General features: G+C 38.8%; 1 protein-coding gene across 8 annotated transcripts in view; it reads right to left on the bottom strand.

The window, feature by feature from the left end:
- Nucleotides 1-9,362: 9,362 nt before the first annotated feature.
- The window catches only part of TEAD1 (TEA domain transcription factor 1), a 159,352-nt gene continuing 147,028 nt past the window's right edge, over nucleotides 9,363-21,686 (bottom strand). For all 8 annotated transcript variants that reach the window (XM_032189321.1, XM_032189323.1, XM_032189322.1 and 5 more), the window contains 3 exons: nucleotides 16,712-16,852; nucleotides 15,149-15,301; nucleotides 9,363-14,102 (listed from right to left, as the gene is read on the bottom strand). In XM_032189321.1, coding sequence (XP_032045212.1) covers nucleotides 13,989-14,102; nucleotides 15,149-15,301; nucleotides 16,712-16,852 — 408 coding nt within the window. In that variant the 3' untranslated portion in view covers nucleotides 9,363-13,988. The remainder of the gene's footprint in view (nucleotides 14,103-15,148; nucleotides 15,302-16,711; nucleotides 16,853-21,686) is intronic.

Raw genomic sequence — 21,686 nt, 5'->3', positions numbered from 1 at the left:
CATCAGAAAATCACTACTTCGTCTGATGCTATTAGCTGAGTTATTCAGTAAAGGCAGGGCTGAAGAAATAGTGATGCCTCCTTGGGCCTCAGGGTGGAGCAGCAGCGATCTTGCAGCCCTGACTAAGAGACTCTAATGAGAGTCTGGCCCCTTACGCAAGCTGTTCCATGCTGCTGCCATGCTGCCCTTGGTGGTGCTACCACTGGACCCAGAAAGCTTTCTGTATCTAAGCAAGCATTTGTTGGGAAGATGTGTAGCCCAAGGGGCCCTTCCCGGATGACACTTCAGAGAGACAAAAATACCATTTTATGTTTTGATTGTAAGACTGGGTTCAGGCATACCTGAAACAGACAGAGTGAGCTTCCAGGCACTCATGAATGAGCAGCATGCCTGGTCATCTCCTTTAAAGGTCCCACTTTGCCCTGGATGGGATTTTTGAACAGAGAGAAGGACAAATCCTGCTGTCAGCTACTGCAGTATAACTTGGACAGTTATACGGCAGCATTATTCTACAGCATTGACACCAACAGCAGGATCTGTTTCTTTGGTGTTGATTGTTGCCTGTTTAAAGACACACCTTTGGCAGGTGAAGGAATTGGCCTTTGGATTTGAGCCTTGCACTCCTCCTGAAATGCTGTGTGCTGCCTTCAGGTTACAGGCCCAGTCATGTCTCCCTTCCAGTGAGGCACGACTCTCTCCTGCGTGGCTCAGAGACAGGCAGACTCCGCGCTGTGTTTGCGCTAAATACTGTTTATTCAAGTGTCATATCCTGGGTGAAAAGTGACGCAGAAGAGGGAGTCTGTGATAATTCCAGGGGTGTTTTATTCTGCAGCTTTGCATCTCCTGGAAATGTTTCTAGGAACAAAGGACAGTGCTTTAAACAGCACTTGCCGTAGGCTTGTGTTTCATTATGTTCTTCATGCAAGGACATATTGAAATTCAATTCAAAGAGAGAAGGAAAACCATTTTGCAGTTGCCTGAGATCAGATTATTCAGTAAGCACAAACACCTTTTGAGTAATAACTTTTCCATGGAGAGTCAGATGATTTCTATATGCTTAGTAGTCTCAGTTTCCCTTGAACTGTATAATTCAGTTGAGATGCCCCACTCAGCTTTTAAAGCATCTGATGCCAATGTACCACAGCACAGTTGTATTCCTGTCTTTGGAAGGGAATGGGAAAGTCAGTGTATTACATTTGCTTGTACATTAGTAGTTCCCTAAAAATACATAGATTAAGGTGATTCATATGAGCTATTCTGTGATATCAAACTGTGTTTCTAAACCAAACCATAGTGAGAAAAGGGAGGAGGAAGAACAAGTATTTATTTGTAGTAGCTCTTCAGGTGGATCAAATCTTTCCAACTTTGGTGTCTAATTTATGTTGATGGATAAATGTCTACATTATCTATTCAGACAGTGTGCTAGAGAAGACTGTGATAAAAGATAAAATCAAATATCTCACCAAACCAGCTCACCCTGTGCTGAGGGTCCCACTCAGTCTTGAGTTAATTAGGCAGGAAGGGTTTGGCCCATCTCCATAGGAGTTTCAGAAGCAGTTGTTATTCATAGTTATTTACAAAGAATACTGTTGCTGGTCTTTTTGAACACAGGTCCAGAAAATAAAAGGGAGACAGCCTTCAAAATCTATAGCAAATCAAAGGAAGGTCAGTGGCTGGCAGGAATATGGGAGGGGAGAAGATAGGTGAGAAGTTAGCATTAAAAAACAAGTGACCCATTCTGCCTGCAAGTCACCAACACCTTTAAATTGGTAGTTATTTTCTTTAGTGCTAATTAGGAGGGGCTACAGTGGAAGTGTATATGCTGTCAATTTAGATTCAGTAAGTCAAGGAGGTAGACTGTGCCTTTTAGGTATTCTTTTAGGATAAACTCTTCCTAATAGGCACAATGTATTATCTAGCAACCCATCCTTCACTTGAGATGGTGGAAAATTTCCTGCATCCCAGCTGGGATCACAAGTGCACCCAGAAAGATGAAGAACAGAGACCTATTGCTTTTGAGGATATCCCAGCACTGAGTGCACACATAAACAGAGCACACTGGACAGATGCATCATGATTTGTTTGTATTACCTATATGTCCTATATATCTTTATGTTTCTTATTTATCTTTATATATATTTATTAATTCAAAGACCATTTAAACTGATTCCCTTTATTTAAACATCCTCTAGATTCTATCTGCTTGTTTATGCCTCCAGGAAAATCGATCTGGGTAGGGTACTGAGCACAACTATAATAAGGGAGAAAGAAATAAAATAGACAGTGAAATATGATGTGCTCTCTCCAGAAGGGAAAGTAGAAGCCTCAAGCCAAAGTCCAAAGGTCACGTACCGTGGTAATGGGCTTATCTAAACGGATTATACCTAGTACTTGCAGGTAAATAGATTGGGACATGCTGCAGTCATTTCATGACTGCAGGAAAGCCTGGTGAGACTCATGGTCACCCCACACTCTGCATTAGGCTGTAGCAAATGGCACCAGAATATAGATCTAGCTATTGTCTTAGGGCTGTATTTTTCTTTTGTGCATCTCCAAAGATTTGATCTGCTTTAGGTCTGAGCTGCAAATTTGGAACGTGTGAGCCTCCTTGGCTTCTGGTTGAGGGACTTTGTCAGATGTTCAGATCACAAAATTATCCTTCATATAAGGACAAAGGCCAACTTCTTTATCACATGGAGGTTTAAATCCAGTTATTGCAGGGATTGATACTCTTGAAATAAAGTGGAGTAAGAATGTGTTTCTTCTGGAAACATTTTGGGTTGTATTTTGGTCAGAATTTCAATTTGTTGTTGTTGTTCATTTTCTGGCAAGGAAGTTTCTGCTGTTTTTCCTCCTACCGTGGCCTCTCTATGTCTGTAGGCATTTCCTATACAATGTGGGATTGAACTGTGGGGCTATGCACACTCAGCACTGAGGCTATTTCCTAGTGTTCAGTCTTCAGCTGATTTGCTAACAGCTGAACAGAGTCTTCTTGCTTAACCTTTCAACAGGAAGCTTAAATATACAGATTTTGCCTTGTTCTGGTTGTTAGAGAAACTGACACTCCCCTCTTCCCTCCTCTCAGCCCCATTACAAGGGGTAATTATGTGCTTGTCATTTGGGGACCACGAGGTTAACAATCCATCCACACCACACAAATTTCTAAATTATGTTGCACAGGTATCAATGCCGATAGATCTCCTTTATAATCATGACTGCTTCTTATGCATCACCACTTGTCTGTCCTGTCAACAGGCAGCCAAAAACAAGCATCAGAGGACATGTTTGTCAATCCATGAGCGTGTCTGTAGGGCTGAGTCTCCCCACTTCCCAGGTCCCACACCCACTACTCACACCACAATGCCTGCTATCACCACACACTCTCCTGGTAAGGAAGAGCTGGTTGCTCAAGCTGACAGACGGCTTCACAGGTCTGTATTGCATAGCTCTTATCTTCAGGGCCTTTATCTCCTTGCTCTCCTGACCTCCCATCTACCTCCCTCACAGTGAAGCTGTGGGGAGCCCTGATCTTGAACTCTCCACTCCTTCCCATATCTGTCTTGTCTGTAAATCTATCTACTGCTGCATCCACAGTTTTCCCATGTGTTTCACAGGCACACCCAAGAAAACAGTAACTTCTGGCATTGGCAGTGGTCACTCCCAGCTTTCTAGCCACCTCTGCAACTGTTTTTTTTCAGTATTTCAGGGACTGTTTGATGGTTCTGTCCCCTTACACCCTTCAGCAGCTCCCTACCAGTTTATTGGCTGTGTTAATGAGCATCATGTATGCTTTCCTCGGGCTGATTCTCTGGGTTCATTTCTCTTTCTTTGATACTTTTCCAGCTGCCTCCAGTTGAGTGCTGACTTTTGTCTGTGTCTTTTTACATGTCTGACCAAAGGTAATGGAAAAAGACTCTACACCTATCTTCTGCTTCATCATCTTCATCTTCAAATGATTGCTAATCCCCATGCCTTCTTTTCCGTTAGTATTCAAGTATCTTCAGACTAACTTTCTTCACCGTGCCTGTACCTATCCCCAGGTGCAGCAGTCTGTAGGCATCAAGAATTCTCTTCCCCCCTTCTCCAAAGCTCAGAAATCAGAGCTTTCCCACCTTTGCCTGCCCTGTTTGTCTCCTGTCTGTTACTCTCAAGTCCTTAGACTTGCTCTCTTGGAGTGGTCATTATCTTTAAACCACTTCCAGCATTGATATTCTTAATGGGAAGACATTTGTTTTGCATGGAAAAAATGATAAGCCAATACCATAGTTGTGTATGTGTGCTCTGCAAGTCCTGCCTCACCCAGCATGAAGAGGAATTGGTGATCCTGTTTTCGTGATCTCTTGTGGCCTTTCAGAGAATGGGGCAGTTGGAGAAAAAATCTGTAAAAATGAAGTCTCTTGGATCTCAAGCCCCTCCCTTCACATGTTTGTTTGCTGAGCACATGTCATCCTGTCCTTTGGCCAACTGGGAGACGAGGTGACAGTAGGCATGGAAGTTGACCTGTCATCCTGTGCTGCAACAGGTAGCTCCCCTCCTGAAGGCTTGGAGCGTGCTTGTCACTGCGCCCTGGCTACCTGCCCCCCTGCACTTATCCAGAGCCTGTTGCGAGAGTCTCAGGGCAGCTCCTGGGTGTTGCTCACCACCACCTCCTGGGTGTTGCTCACCACCACCTCCCAAAAAGCAGAAGATTGTTGGCAGAGATAGGGGAACAGCAGCTCTGCTGCCATGAGTGTTGTGGCTGCCACCTTATTGCTGGAAACTGGGGGGGTGAACGGCACTGCCGAGTTTCCACCCATCGTGGTGTAATGATGATAACGCTTATATTAAAACCTGTTAGAAATATCATATAGTGATAGTAAAACTACTATAAACATTTAACAATTGTCATCATATTCTCTGTGCTGTGGAATACATGTAGTGTGCAACATGTTGATTCTTGTATGTCATTGCCTGAATTTTCCATACGTGAGTTCAATTTAAAAGTAATGGAAAGGCCAAACATGATGGAGGCACAGGTATCCCCACCCCACAGTTGATGTAGAGTTGCATCAGAAAAGATGTGTTCTCATAGTGTAATGAAAGGAATGGCTACAAGTCTGAATAATGTTCTTGCACATTTTGCGAAGTGTAATATTTGATCTGAAGTTCAACATCACAGGTGAGACAATAAGAAAAGACAAGTACCTTAGAAAAAAAAAATCTCTTATAATGTGATCTTAGCAGAAAGGAATTTTTAAAAGTCTGGAAAATTTTTTCTTTGGCCTCTGCCAATAAAAAAAAAAAAAAGAGAGAGAGAGAAGGATCTTAAGGATCTTTTTATATGCCTAATAAACTTAGACTTGGGGCAGGAAAATAAACAGTTTGTAGTTTGTCAACATACTGGCAAAGTCAGCTGCACATACAACTCAGCACTCCATTCAAACAGCAAGTCTCTGAAATCTGCTGCCATAGTCTGCCTTTGCTGGCGGTCTGGCGGTCCGGAAAGCAAAGCATTAAGGTACATGGCAAGGTATGCACAAGTAGTAGACTAATCTGCTCTTTGAACTGTGTGAGAAGAATGACAAGGGACATTTATCATGGCTCCTGCACCATTTGCTCTGATGGTCCCAGCCACTATCTTAACTTGCACATTGACTTTACCAGAGGTAGAGAAGGGGAAAAGCTGTAATGCCAAAGGCTCCAAAACTACTACCTGTGTGTGGATATCTGTAATAGTTGACCAAGACATTTGGAAGCAGACCTCTGAAAACTCTCTTTGTTTGACTTTCTGCTCCAATTTAACAACATCGAGGCTGCTTTTTTATGCTCGTACCTCTCAGACAGGGTGAGGGGCACAGAAAGCAACATTTTCTTAAATTCATCAACCTAAACAAATAATGTTCTCTGTGCATCATGTGCACATGCATGTGCGTGTGCATACCTCCCAGCCCACTCCATCTCCTCCCAAGCATGCATTTGCGGAAGGAAGGTGATTTGAAAGATCACCACAGCTGGATGAATCGAGATCAGTTACTTGTGCTCAAGTGTCTTTGCTCAGCTGATTGTTTCGGATAATGTTCTGGATATTGCTCTCTCACTGTTTTCCAACTGAAACCAAACTGACAACTCTTCATCTATCAGGGAGGCTATACGGTGCTTTGCTGATGAGATTTTTGGGCTTTCTGTTATGGCCCAGTGAGGCATGCAGCACCTCCAGTATAAAGAGAGGCCTTCAATAGCCCTTCCTTTCCCATTAAGCTTAAAGAGAATCCTTGAAGTGTCCCAATTATGTCCCAATAATGGGAAGTACAAATAAGAAGCAATACAGGAGCAAAAAAATCAATTCTATTCACTGACCTAGAAAGTGAATGTTTGTTGTAGCCTTTTTCTTAGTTTTAGATCTCCCCCTTTCTTCTGATGGAACTTTTATTGTTGTTGGCCTTGAAAGTATCTTTTTCGTCCTCTCGTAGTATTTTCTCCCTTGCCTCCTTTGCTCAGATTTTAATTTTCTTTGGAAAGTAATATTCTGTTCATTTTTCTTCACTTGCACTCTATGTTTCTAGTTTTCATTTTCAATCTTCTCATAGTACATTCTCTATCTGCTCCCTCCTGCCCTTCCCACCTTCACCAAGTCTTGAGTGTCTCCAGCACAGCTCTAGCTCTCACAAAACAGCAGCAATCATAATAACAGCTTATAACCATTAACCAATTGAGTGTCACCTCTCTACAAGGTAGGTAATCATTTATGAACGCTGCTAAGCTGCTACTGTTTGGTGCGACAGATTGTTCAGCTGTTTCTGCTATAAGTATCCCAGACAACAATAGTAAGGCTGTGAAAGCTCAGGGTTGGGATAAATAGCTACAGCAGTATGTGGGATCTATAGACATCCGCTAACACACTGCTGAGCTCTGAACTGTCCTCTTACTTCTGTTTTTATGAGCATTAAATGCGTTCAGTATTTGTACTGACAAATAGGCTGCATCTTTAAAAAAAATAAATCCACAGAAAAAAAGTCCATAGACCACCTATAGCTCTTCATGCCACACTTTGTAAAACAGCATGGAGTAATTGGTCTGCCTTCTTCATCCTGTGACCGTGATGCAGTAATAATGTAAACCAGACTGTGCTTAGGTAGGCAGAGGCTGTTGTGTCTGCTGAAGACAGCTGGTTAATGCACGAATGGTGTGATGTTACACTGGGACTGCCAACCTGAAGAAAAATGCATGGCATTTTTCCCAAAGACAGAAGGTTTATGGTTTTTAACCTAAATTAATAAAGATGCAGAACCTTAATTAAGAAACAGGTTGCTTCTGAAACGGCTAACCCACTTCAAAGTGCTGAAGCCATATACTTAATGAGGAACAAAGAGAAAACAGGGCCAAAATGTCTGTGTTGTTCTCAGCCCATTCACCTCACACATGGAAGGGTGCTCTGGTGGCATTTTAAAAATGGTAGTGGAACATCTGCCACCCAAAAGGAGAATTGGAGCGTGTGGGAGGGGACATGTCATTTATTCAAAAGCCACTGCTCTCCTTTTGAAGCAGAAGATGAGCCAGATATACGTTTGTTCTTTTTTCTCTGCCAAGTCCTGGTCATGTTCCCATTGACTCCAATTGATGCAGGATATCCCCTTTGCTCTCTTTTTTTCCTTTCCTTTTTTTTTTTCCTAGGTGGGTGGTTTCACTTCATAAATGCAGCAGGCAAGTTAAGCCTATTTCATCCTCTCATGATACGAGGTAACAGCTGCTAGCTGCAGGGGGAAGTGGTTGTAATAAGAAAAATAAGAAATTAGTCTCTTGAGAAGTGGAACAGCATTTTTAGGACCTCAACTCTCACAAAGCTCAAGTGTCCTTCTGGAAGAAACACCTCAACCCGAGTTAACTACTGTGTTCCTCAGTAAGCTCTAGTTGTCACGTTAGTGATGTATTTGATGCTTTTCATTATGTATGATTTTAAATAGCTCATTCCTGCTTCTAGCATAAAGGGGGATGGGTGGCTTTTCCCATTTAGACAGTATGGTTTAAATGATGCTTAAAAAAAAAACAACACACCACCATTTCTTTAGGAAGACATACAAGATAGAGGTTTTGTTGATGTAATGCTAGAACACATACAGATTCATTGCTGAACACAGCTTCCAGATGTGCCAGCCACGGGTGCCATCTCTACAAGTTTTTGTGAATCCTGCTAGATGTCATTGGCAGTTTTAGGTAAACACATAGGTATTTCTGCAAATCTGGCCTTGTACTACTTTGGCAAATGCTTTTGAAAGTTGCACCCAACATTAAAAAGAGATCGATGTAGGAGATTAATCTAAATGCACAAAACACTTTCATTTTCTTTATTTTCAATCGATACTGTATGAATACAAAGTTTCTAGAAAGCTACAAAAATTCTACCACTTTATCAAGAAGGCATCAAAATGTGTCACTTTGCAAAGACATGAAAACACCTGCAGTAACCGACACAAAAATAGCATTTTTAGAGTGATGAAATAATTGCACTTAACTGTCATGGATATTAAAGTTATCACACATATGTACCGCGAAAGCTAGAATACATTTTTTTTTTTTTACAAAGCACTTTATAAAAAAATTCTCTGCACACAAAACCTATAATTTTCATATTACTATCATACTAAAGATAAATTCACTTTAAAGCCAACACTTAAAACATTTGAAACAAAAAAGGTACCAGTACCTACACACAGACAATAACAAATACAAGAATACTGTACTGCCAAGAGGTTTGACTGAAACTCCTTTTGAAAGCTTCTGCAAATATGTTAAGAAAACATTGGAGAACATTCACTTTTTTCAAAGAGCCTTCCCTCCCTGTCTAACCTAGAGGTACTTTATCATCAAAAGGCAAGTTCTACATCAAAAGTTACCAGCAGCAGTACAATATTAAAGTAACCACTGACCATATATGAATATGCTTAAGTCACAAACCCATTTTATACACATTACACAAATAAACATAAAGTGAGAATTCCATTAAGTCATTTACAAATGTGAACAAATGCACATGGCAAAACAAAACAAAACAAAACAAAACCCCAACCTGTTTTACATAAAATGTACTGAAGAATTAAAGGCTATTCAGGTTTTCAATGTTATAAAATTCTTTTGTCTTTCTTTTTCAGGCACATATTGTATTTTTTTGTCTGCAGTCATGAGCCTGAACCAAAGAGGCCCATAAAACAAAACAAAAACATATATTCTGTAAGGAGGTAACAGGGATCTGTCTCCTTTTTGTCAACTGAGTGCATTTAAGATTTAATTTACACACTAAAACTAATTACATGATCTCAGCAAGAATGACCCAAAAAGTTAAAGATGAAGATCTCCAACATGTTTCTTGTACTTTACATTATCCAGCCTTTTTTTTTTTTTTTTTTTTTTAAAGGGGCTAAGCATCTTGTTATAAGATAGGGAAATGAGATCATCCTGAGAAAGTACAAAACTGGACTCTATTGTCACATCTGCTGTTTAACTGGGTATCTGAATCAGTATGGGTCAAGTAAAGAGTAGACAAAACATTTATCAGTATCAGTATATCCAGGAAAACTGTAAGAGGAACTACTTCAGAAGCTAGTATGCCCTAGGAGTTGCAGTGGAAAAATAAATAGGTATGGATGAGTATGTCAAATGTTGTATCTGCCTTGAACTGGCCAGTTACTTACATTCAACAGTAATGTACACCCTTCATTATTTAAAATAGCCTATGTTGTGGAGGTTTTAACAGAAGAAGCTACTGCCAAACTTAGTGAGCTGTAGCTGCAGTAGAAAGAGAAAGCGAGAAACAGGCATTATATCTGCAATTCCTTCAAAATAGTGGTGCAGTACCTACATAAAATAATTTTGGAATTCAAGTAAGTACAACTACATTTGTTTGTAGCAATTTTCAACAGCCCCAAATGGTACCATTATGCTTGTTTTAATGAGACAGGGGTGTACTTTACCACAAATATGCACTAGTACAGATGAAATGTTTGGTAAAAACTGAAAATATATGCTTTACTTGTGGGGCGAAATTGACTTTGCCCTATCTCAGTCTCAGTGAATTCAACAGGATTACTTGTCTTACAGAGGTAAGTGAGATTTAGACCTTGAAGGAATACGAAAAATAATATTTTAGAGACAGGGAAATTGAATTATCACAATATTTACCACACAGTGTCACAATATTTCTATATATAAAAAGTTAATCTTAGTTTTCATCAAATACTTTAAAAATCAAGTTAAAATTGTATTCACAACTATATAATCCCTCTGACAGCTTTTGGTTTTGCTGATATTTGTTCTAACATGTTTTTTTTTCTTAAAATCTTGCTCCTCTTCCCATTGATTTTAGTTGTAGTGTATACAGTATGGCCCCCGTTCACAGAAGGTAACAAATACAAACATATATTTTTAGGAGGAGCTACATTTTTCCTAGCATGACATCATGTGGGACAAAAACGAAACAAAACAACCTTGTGTTTTGAACAGTGCTGGCCAGAGTTTCTCTAACAGCACCTTCATCCACAATGCCCACACTTAATTCAGTGTTTAAAAACACACAATTGCATTTACCCTAGCTATTGTCTGTTTTCCATTTTCATCTCATTTTATGCATCTGACCTTCAGTATGCACAATTTTGTAAACAAAATCTTCTGTCTTAAAAAATCTTCACAGATAATGAAGTATTATTAGAGGAGAACAATAGTCTTATTTGTCCACTGTCTGAAATTCTGCAGTGTATGGATCTCATTATGCAGATAGATACATGACTGGATGAAGAGAATATAAATGTGAATCATTTTTATATCATAGGCAAATCAGTTGCTGGTTTGCTATGCTGTCAGAAATGGTAAACAGTACGTTATTCTCCAGCAGGTTGATCATTAGCAAAATTACATTGCTATAAATGGTGCTCTTTTGTGAATGGAGGCCTGTAGTTTCAACTTATTCCAATAAACCAAAGGCATTACGGTGATAACTAAATATTTTTGGTCTTTCTACAAATTGTCATTATTATGGCAGCACTTTTCTAAGCTGGAATTTCAAACCAAAGGCACTTTCATGCTAGAGTGCAGAAGAGTCACAATTAATTATTTGGTCATGAAATTTAGAAAGGCAGCATTATTAGTACAATTCACTTTTCATGGAGAACTATGAATCTGTAACCTTTCCTTTTGGTATAGACACTTAACTGCGTAGCAATGGGATTGACTTGTATTGAAGGTTCATTTAGACCAAGCAGTCAAAGAGCTTTTCTGTGGGAAAAAATATAGATATTTAAAAAAATGGAACCAATTGATAAAACAATATATGAAATTTGTGTTAAGAGGCTAAAGGTACTTCTACTATAATGCTAAGGCACTGCATATTGTAATGCTTTGGCAGCTCTCAATTAAAAGGTTCCTACAAAAAATAACAGTAACAAGATAAGTACTTCCAGCTTACAAAAGAGCTCACAGTTTACAGGCAGCCTGTTGGACTACACACCCCACACTGAACAGTTGAAGGATTAAGGCTTTTAAGAATTAACATATACAGGGTATGGATCATTTACAGAAGTGTAAAGAAAAGACAATGGAAATAGTTTCCCTAATATTACATAAGTGAACACCAATAAACATTGTGATTTTTATACCCTATAGTTATGACATATGTAGTGTGCCAGATTCTGTTAAAAAAAACTGTACCTGGTTTTGCAAATTGACTTACACACTTTATACGCCTCAAAGAGTTTGCTTGTTATTAAAAAAAAATCACCAAAACCACAATTCAAACCCTAAACAAAAGACAAACTTCAGAACAAAATAAAACAAAAAAGTAGTTTTTGACTTGTAACACCAAGTGCTTAGAATAAAGGGCTACCGTTAGGCTGTTACAATGCAGTGCTTTTCCTGATGTGATTGTTAGTGTAAAAATGAGTGTTAAAAGAGACCTTACCATGGACATATTTCTCTGTTCAGTTCACAGACTATAAACTGAAAGATCATCAGCCCTAATACCCACAAGCAGATAACAACTAGACATCACAACAATCATCCACCTACTAGCGTTAGATCAGCAGCCAGATAAGGACTTTAATCAGTCTCTCTTCCCCTCATAGATGTTTGTCTTCCTCTAATGTGAGTCCTCAGCAGTGTTAAATGTGAATATGGTCTGCCGCAGGTGTACGGCAACCTGCTACCATGTCTAGGCTATATTCTAGTCTAGACAATTCAATCATGGGCAATTCTAACAGAGGGCACTAAACAAATGTAAAATAACCCAAAATTAAGTGTTTTTTTGAAGACTAGAGCACTGTTGCCTGGGAATAAATTCTAGAGTTAAATTGTGCATGGGCACATATCAGTAAATGGCAGTGAGGAGGAAGCTGTTAAATGTTAACTTCTTTGATTCAGAGCTGCAAAGTACCTTCCCAAGAACACCCTTTGCTGATACTTCATGACTGATCTTTAAGGTTGGCCAGGCGGTCCTGAGCCTTTCTGACAAATGTTTTTCATGAGAAGCCACTGTTGAACCAGCACCTGCTGAAACAACTGCTGCCTGGGCAACTGAAGGGCAGTGCTGGGTGTGCAGCAGAAGAAAAGAAATTGAACAACACTCTGGCTTAGCCAGAAAGAATGAGAATACTTATCTCACATGTGCGTACCTTGGATAATCACTCACATCCACATCTATGTTTTGAATCTTTACAGTATTAAAATATCTCCAGCTGCACTTCACTTCCTGGAGTCTTCCCTGATATATCAGAAGGATGAACACTACCACATCCAGATGCAAAAGGACATCAAACCCCATGTGGTATGTACATGTTTGCTTCATATAAGGTCTTTGCCAGTAGGAACTGGAGAGAGAACTGGGGAGAGGTGTATGAGCATCATGATAAAGAGGAAAAGGAGAAAAAAAATCTCCACTTTCCAATCTTCTTTGCCTGATGTTGGTTGTGACTTTCTAGCATCTCATAGATATTAAAGCTGTTGATCCTTTCTGATGTGTATGCATTCTTCTCTTACTTTAGTGTTTTGCTTTCAGGTTATGAATTACTCAATGCTGTTGCAATGTCCGTTGTTTCCATTCATCTGTTTTTTCAGAATTGCAAGATTTCCAATCAACTTATTAGAAAACATACCTGTCCATATAAAATATAACTGCACACACAAGACTACATATAATGCAAGTCTAAATCTTCAGTATTTACCTACTTATTGCAAAATGAGCCATCTTTTTCATTAAATAATCAAATTTTCTTATTAGTACAATACAACTTTATACTCTTAAAATACACTAGATATGTTAGGGATAAGGGATGATGTTTTCTTTCTCTGTGATACCTGTTTGAAAGTTTAATGGATTAGAAGATTAGTTTTAGTATTGAGAAAAAAATACAAAATTTGCCTAATTTTAGGACCTGTCTGTTTATTATCAGGCATTTCTTAAGGCTATGTTTTTTCATTTGGTTTCAAACAGAAAAATGTTTCATTTTAAAAAATAATTTAGTGAATTACATTTGTCCATATCTTCCACCCTAATTAGTTACAAAGATAATTCTATAAAGATTATTAACTTTGTGTACTCATTTACAGTTATAGCTAAAGATTCATTTCAATTTCACTTGAATTGTAAAACAAGTATTTTGTGTTGGAAAAAAGAATCTTACAAATGCTGTCATTTTTTTCCCCATGGCAAATGCTCTGTCATACATTTTTCTATCAGAATTAAAAATAGGCCTCCACAGACAGAGGCATTAGGTTCTTAAATACAGTCTTCCCAAAGAACTGTGGTTTAGAAATTTGAAGAACACTTAAGTTTTAGAAATAATTTTTTACAACTGTACCAGAATTTCACAGCTACAATTATATATGAACACATTAAAAATGACTTCACTAAAACAGGATTTAGAAAAATGTGGGTGAAAGTTGGGCCAGAGGCACTGCCACTTAGTGTTGAGGTTTACAGTCTGTGTTTTGATAAAGAAGTGAAATGAAGTGTATATATAAATAACTGCTCAGTCCTTTACAAGCCTGTAGATATGATGCTGTGCTCCATGTTCACTGTTTGACACTTCAAATACACAAGCCATGCAGAGTAGGGTTTCTTGTGTATCCCTGTTTGTTACGACCTATGAGGGGAAGGAAAAGGTAGACAATATATTAAAAACTTGAAAACATCAGAGCCAAACAAAGGAATGACTGGTTTAATTTAGGCAATGTTTAGATGTTGCTGTTTGAAATGTCCTCTCTCTCTCTTTCTCTCTCTCCCTCCCTCCCTCTCTCTATTTCTCTGGCAATTTAAATTGACCTCCATGACTAAGCTCACACAGTGTGCTCTGGGGCAGAGCTGTGGGGCAGTTGCTCCTAAAACAGGGGCACTGAGATTCATCCCACCCAGGGTGCCACCCATGAGCCATCAGCTCAGCATTCCTCAACCTACACTAACTTCAGTAAAGGGAAATCAGTGCATCTTTGTCCCCCTGTGTTTGTCTGCCAAAAGGCAGCTGAGCTGAGTGCACCCCTCACTCATCTCCTCCACACTGCATGACTCTGAGCTCACTGCCCTACCTCTTGACTGCTTGTCATGCCATCAACCTTCAGTCCTGCCCAATTCCTACGGTGGCAGCAGCATCACATGGCTCTAAGTGCTTGGCCAGGTGACACTGCAATGCCACAGTGCAATAAGAAGGTAGCTGGATGACAGTGGCTTCGACGCTACTACGCAGACCATTCCTCATGCTTTAGGTCACCTGTTGGGTGCATCCTCACCATTACTTAATGCTTTCCTGGTCCAAGAACTAATTAATTAACACACTGACATTTGCAGTATTGTAACTGGCACGTCAGTAAGAACACATTAGATGAATGGGATGGTTCAAAGTTACTGCCTCAGGCTCTTTACAAACACCAAATAGACTTGCATTAAAAATAAGAGAAGTAAGCTGAATATCTGCGAAGTAACATAGACGTTTGTTCATGTTCTCAGTCAGCTTTTTCTTCTCATCCTTGGCTTCCATAGTGCATGATTCCAAGACTATTAGTCTGAAGTCAATGGGATGATTTGTTTAGTAAGCACAATGACTAAGGGATTTGGAAACTGGTTCTAAATATTGCACGCTAAGCAAGCCATATAAAGCTGAGAGTATTTTAGACATGAAAAAGAGTGAGTCCATACCAATAAAATTGTAAAATTTTCCAACACGCTGTTCATCATGTATTTCTCTGGTAAATGCTTCAGCTTGTGTATGAAGTTGATCATATATTCACACATTGGAGAGCGATTTATTCTGTACACAAATCGGCCATTCTCAAACCTTGCATATTCAGTCTTAAAAAAAAATAAATATTTAGAACAAGATACTTTAAAAAGACTAAAAGCATTAATGCTGTATCTATTTTTTTCTTTGTGTAGACAGAAGAAAGAGAAAGTGGGTCTCAGCCACACAAACACCCATATTCCTCCTACCTGCTAACTCCCTGCCTGAGCTATACCGTGCCTTGCTAAAAATTCAAAGGCCATTCACTATTAAAAGTTTTACCACAACTTATTCTCTAACCTGTGAATTAAAAACTGAAAAGATAAAGATTACACAAAGTAATCTTTACACAAAGTAAAGTCCAAATCCATTAAAAATGGATTAAGCAGAAAACTTGCGATAAGCTTGATAAGATTTGACAGTACTTTTGGGACAATCAGCTGCAAAGGGAAGAACAGAAATAAATTTATATATTTGTGTATAAATATATATATGAACATAGCTAAATATTATTGCATGATTTAATATGTAATTTATTAATACAAGAATACAGGCAGAAGAAAACAGACTGATTTATATTGCAGGGGTTCACAAGGGGTTGCAGGAAGGTGCCTGTGATACTTGGACTCCAGTTGTCTAGATACCAGCTGCTCAGATGATCTCCTCAGTGGCTTTGGGGATTTCTTAGCTTTTCCTAAGCTTGGTGTAATAGGAATGATGGAAAACCTTTTATGGTCACTCTGCACTGGAACCATATTTAGTATAAGGAGGACATGAACAGTGACCAAGATATCTACTAAATGCTCAACCTGCAGCTGTAGGCTAAACTGTGCATATAAAAACTATTTTACATGTAACAGATGTGAGTGTGGGGCTTAGAACGCAGAAGACAAGTTAAAAAGCTACAGTATTGTTGTATAGTAAACCAAATACCTACCTGGCCAGTCCATATGTTTTTTCTGCTTAGAAAATAAAAGGTAAACAATAAAGGCCCTTGCATGTTAAAAAACATAGCATACCATCCATGTCTTAACATGAAATTGTTTAACATTAAATGTTTAAAAAAAAAAAAAGATGACAAAAGGTAGCTTGTCACTGTAGCATGGTTCCAAGGCTACATGGCTGGCCAAGCATTTGGTAATGGGAGCAAAAGCAGTTTTGCTTTAGCACTTTTCTGCTGGGATGGAGGAGGCTGCACTGATGTCAGCTGCAGGTTCCCCACTGAAAGTTGCCACAGGCAGGATGGAGGAGGGGCTCTGAAGCAGTGGTTAACCTAGGATTTTATTTACTGTAGCATCATCGGCCACACAATGATATAAAATAAAAACCTCAAACACTGCTGGGAAGGAAAATACTCTTTCAGGAAGGATTAGAGGAGGGAAGGAAAAGACAGGTAAGGGTAAAGTAAAGACAGGAGAGAGGAAAGCTTAAGTGAAATCAGAAGGAACAGAAGAATCAGCCCAGCCCAGCCCAACACCCACCTCTACTTTTTCTACTACTTGCTTTCCGAAAGAGCAGACTTTGGTGGAACACGTGATTGTCATGTTTTCTGAGCTCTCATACTGACTGGTGACTCCATAAAATGCTCCTGTATCATCTTGAATGTTGCAGTTTAAGTCAGCCTGTTGGGAAAAGCAACAGATGTTGAATATTTTATTTTTCATTTGACAATATCATAGTATAACCTGCAATTACCTCACCATTTTTGATTTCAGAAATCAGGGAGTGAGAAGGATTTGATAGTGACAACAGTAGAAGCGGAAAACCTCAAAGAAAGTACTTGCATAATTGGTGATGTAAAAACCTTAGGAAGGCTACAGTTTCTTCAAACTTTAAACACAAAAGAGAACCCAGTATTTCTCTCAGCTACAGGTGGCCTTGTTGTCTGGCAGAAAGATGAAGTCCTTTTTCCTTTTTTAAAACAATGAAATCATCGCTACAAAGGAAGATGGCTGTGCAACACAGGAATTGAGCTCTAACAAACTCTGTCAGGCCATATGGCCCTGATTCAGCAAACCATTTAACTTCACTGAGCTGTATGACGCAGTTCACAGGCTTCACGTTATCAGGCTTACTGAGCCGTGTCTACTGGACCAATAAAATATTACTGAAGTATATGATTTCTTTCAGTATTTCTCCACAGTCTGAATAATGACCCAGCTGCCTTTGATATCTAGCACCAGAGACTGAGAGTTGTAGGATCAAGTGAGAAACAGCACTACCTTTAATTATTTATATCCAAAATCCAAGTCTTGTGCGCAGCATGATTAATTTGGTTACAAAGAACAGCACAGGTCACATGCTGAATCCTGCCTCCCCAGGCCTCCAGTAGCACTAAAGTCTTTCTGCCACTGTGCTCTTTGTCATCATGAAACCATTTTCACAAGCCCTCAACTTAAAAGAACACTAATATGGATGTAGGCAGAGGCTAGAGATATCTGCAGCTGGATTTGTTGATTCAGGCATTAGCTCTGCTGACATCTTTGGTGCCCAAGGAGAGAGTGGGCAGGGATTTCTTTTTATGTGGAAATAGCCAATCAGCTACTGCAGTGTAACATCTAGGAATCATCTGAGTTTTTAACCTACTCTGAGATGAGCATTTTAACAGGGAAATACACTTTCACAGCTGTTTCACTTGCAGTTCTAGCTTAACTTGTTTTTATTGCTAACATAGAAGTGTAACACAGAAGTGTTGACAAATGCCTTCTTGTCTACATGGAGACTTTATAAAAATGCAGTTTACAGATATGTTTATTTGCTAGTTATTGTGGAACAATTGTAATCCTGCCTTCACTATAGTTTAGGTCATTTGTAACTGCTATTTAATGTTTAACTGGGCAATAAGTCATTAATTCTACTTAGTGTCTACAATCCATATTTGTGGTACAACTTTCTGAGGCAATATGCTGATAATAGCAATACTGAGCTAGTTTGTGGTATGGAGAAGACATAGGTCTAATACTACTTCAGGCTGGCTTTGGTAAATTAATCAGTGGAAAAATCTCAAGAGGTTTACACACAGTAACACAAAAAGTCTTATAGTCACGTATTTTGCATAACAGAAAGAAATCCTATTGCTATTACACCTTGCTTCTTGCACGTTTTGCATGATGTCAGCAGTTAATGTTTAACATACAGCTAAAGCAGTGTGTTCACAGTGATTTGTAAGAAATTGTTCTGAGCTAATATTAAATAAGTAATTTGCCATCACAGCTGGTTTTCAATTACATCTAAATATGAAAAACTGTAGCAGCCATCAGCCATGTCTCAGCTGCTCCACTGGAATTTCTAAAAAATAGTTATTTCTGATAAAACAATTATACCGTTTTGAATGATAACTTTTTTTTTCCTTTCAGATACAGAGAAGATATTTAATAAATTGTAAGTAAAATGCTCCTTGTGATTTCATGTTGTTGAAAGGGGTCAACTGCATAGACCTTGTATCTCAAGCTGCAATAACAACTGCTTATAGATATTAAAAAATAACTTTTTTTTTCTCGTTTTGAAGCCCACTGAAAATATATACTTGACATTTAACCTGGAAAAGTATCACATGTGGCCATCTGGCACCCTGTTGCTCACTCCCACAGTGCTTTCAACTCTTGCTGAAATCACCAGGAATCCTGTGTACACAAAAAATACAGGCTGGGGCCCTGATGTTTGAATGAGGAACACTTGAAATTATCATTCAACTGTTATGATTTACTCTTATGCAGTCACAATGCTGTTGCTATAAAGTACCCATGATTGCAAAATAGAAATGAATTACCTGTATTTGCTCTTTGATTTTATTATTATTATTATTATTATTATTATTATTATTATTATTATTATTATTATTATTATTGAGTAGCATGCAATAGAGGTGTTTCAAGGAAAGGAAGAGTTCTCCTTTTAAACAAGAGTTTTAATGTTCAACTAACTACAACATGCTGAGTGCTGAACCTCTAAGACTCCTCCAGAAAGTATGAAAATATGAAATATGAAAATCCTAAGAATTTGCAACAGTAACACTTTTGAATGAAGGCTACAGCAAAGCTTCTTTTAATAATGGAAGAATTTTCTCCAGTCTCACATACTAAAGGATCTTGTCCCTTAACCTGGGTTAAAATCTTTTCACTAGAAGATGAGTACATGAACACTAAGGAAGGACCACACATCATTGTGAAGAGAGGAATGTCACCGCAAGGAAGTAGTCTTGATCTAGAATTTGATTTTTATTTTTTTTTTCATGCTGACTACATTTATAAAAGAAGGAAAGATGATCACTTTGGTAAAATACAAAGCTTTGGTTAAATGATAAGAAATGATGGTGAAGGAGTTGTCAAGTATATTGGTATGGCTTACATAGCAAGGAGTTCATTTAAATGCACACAATATGCAAAAAGATCTCTCTCAAACTGAATAAAGCAAGTCACATTTTAAATTTGGGGGATTTTTTTTTTTTCCCAAAAGGTAATGATGATACCAAAAAAATAAGTTATTGGAAAAATTGTAATCTGATGTGGCTATGAGGGTTGCAGATGAAATTTTGAGCAGAAGAACAGTGATGTGTTGTTACCTCTGAATTCAGTTTAAGCAGGATCCTTACTACAGTATTGACTCCAGTTTTTGTAGTCCATATTTTAGAAAAGATGTTGGAAAATTGGAAATGGTTCAGAAAAGAGTTACAAGAATGATTTCAGGTCTGGAAAACATCCTTTGTAGTGAATGACTAATGAAACTCCATATACTTAGTTTTTCCAAGGGAAGTTTTTCCACGACTTTGTCATAGTCTACAAGTTGCTACATGGGAAAGAGTCTTTTGATAGATTAAATCTTGAAGGAAAGGACATTAAAAGACAAAAAGCTAACGCTACACAAAAGATAAATGAGAAACAAAGCAGACGTTGATATCCCTGATGGCAATGAAATGCTGGAATAATTCTGAATATGGTGAAGTCACCATTACTTAGGGTCTTTTGTAACCAACCTATTTAGGTTGTAAGTAACAGGGATGCTCACGTAGGCTTATTGCCTGGATGCAAAAATTACTTAGCGAGGCTCACTACCTATATTACAGGAGAGGTAAGACTAAATAAATATAATAATTCCAAAATCGACATCTAAGACTTCATTTTATTAACCTCAGTTAACCTTCATAATGATACCAGTGAAAAATTTGACAAGTAAAGCTTCTGGAGCACTGTGCAAGCAGCCTCTAGCGAGACTCAGCTTTGTCTCTGTTTCCTTGGTGTGCTCAGTCTGTCTCTATCTAGCTGTTCACCTGGATTTTAGACTTCGACTGCAAGACTTCCTGGACTGTAAACCATCTTTCCCTTCTGTACAGCTTCTGCCGCAGCTATGCTGTTGATCCGTGATTCCAGGAATTAGGTTTGGTGAACACTACCGTAGCTAAATGAATACCCTTTAGAATGGAAACATGATTACATATAGTGAACAAGAGTCATTTTGAATCATTTTTCAAAGAGTCATTTTCAATACTCATTAAAAGATTCGCATTTGAAGATCAATGTAATTTAGCACAAAAGGAAAACCCAACAACTTAACAAATTTTGTGGGGTTTTGTTGGGGGGTTCATTTTCAAACATAAAACTAATCTTGATTCACTTTGAAAAGCTGAACTATGCATTAGCTGAATGCATTTGGAGGGGAGAGAAAGACCCTCAGCTTTCTCGCACCCTTTCTACATGATTGTATAAGAACATGATTAATTCATGACTACAACATAGCTTGTCAAAGGGTAGCACTGAAAATATTACATATTAAGAGTACCAAGTGTTTCACATGCTGCATGGCAAAGCCCCTGCCAGTGTGCCAGAGCAAGGACTAAAACAGAGCTGTCTGCAACCAAAATAAAGAGGAAAAATATTTAAAAACAAACAAACAACAAAACCTTCCATATTCACTTCCCAAGCACGCTCAGGCTCTGTGTTAAAGGCAGGGGGCATAGGGTAGAGCGTTTGTGTAATAATAACAGCTTTGGCTAACAAACAAGCAACTCTAGCAAAAACTACTGAGAAGAATCTGAATTCTTTCTGCTGAGTAGAAGGAAAACAGCACCTATTTGAAACCGTGGGATCTGGGGAGGGCCAAAACAATTTATGTTGGCATTCAGTAGTTAACATTAAGCACATAAGGCCAATGGCATACAGGTTTTAACAACTGCTGACTGCAAGGAGGTGTGTTACTCATGACTGCATCATGCCTCCCCTCCTCCTCTCCAAAGAGTGATCAAAGAGCAGAGATTCCAAATTGTGAAGCAATTTTTTCCAACAGGAGCATCTGGGTTGCTGGCACGTTACACTGCAGCTCAGGAATTGTGTCCAGGTCTGCCACATGGTTGGGCTTGTGATGGACAGGCCAAGCTGCTCTGGCTTCCCAGCTGCTCAGTACCTTCCACTCATTATCCAGGCTGAAGCACTAATGCCCTCGCATCAATTGGTAAAGGGGTCC

Source organism: Aythya fuligula, chromosome 5 (assembly GCF_009819795.1).
Source record: "Aythya fuligula isolate bAytFul2 chromosome 5, bAytFul2.pri, whole genome shotgun sequence".
Taxonomy (NCBI): domain Eukaryota; kingdom Metazoa; phylum Chordata; class Aves; order Anseriformes; family Anatidae; genus Aythya; species Aythya fuligula.
This window is presented reverse-complemented; position numbering and strand designations above follow the sequence as displayed.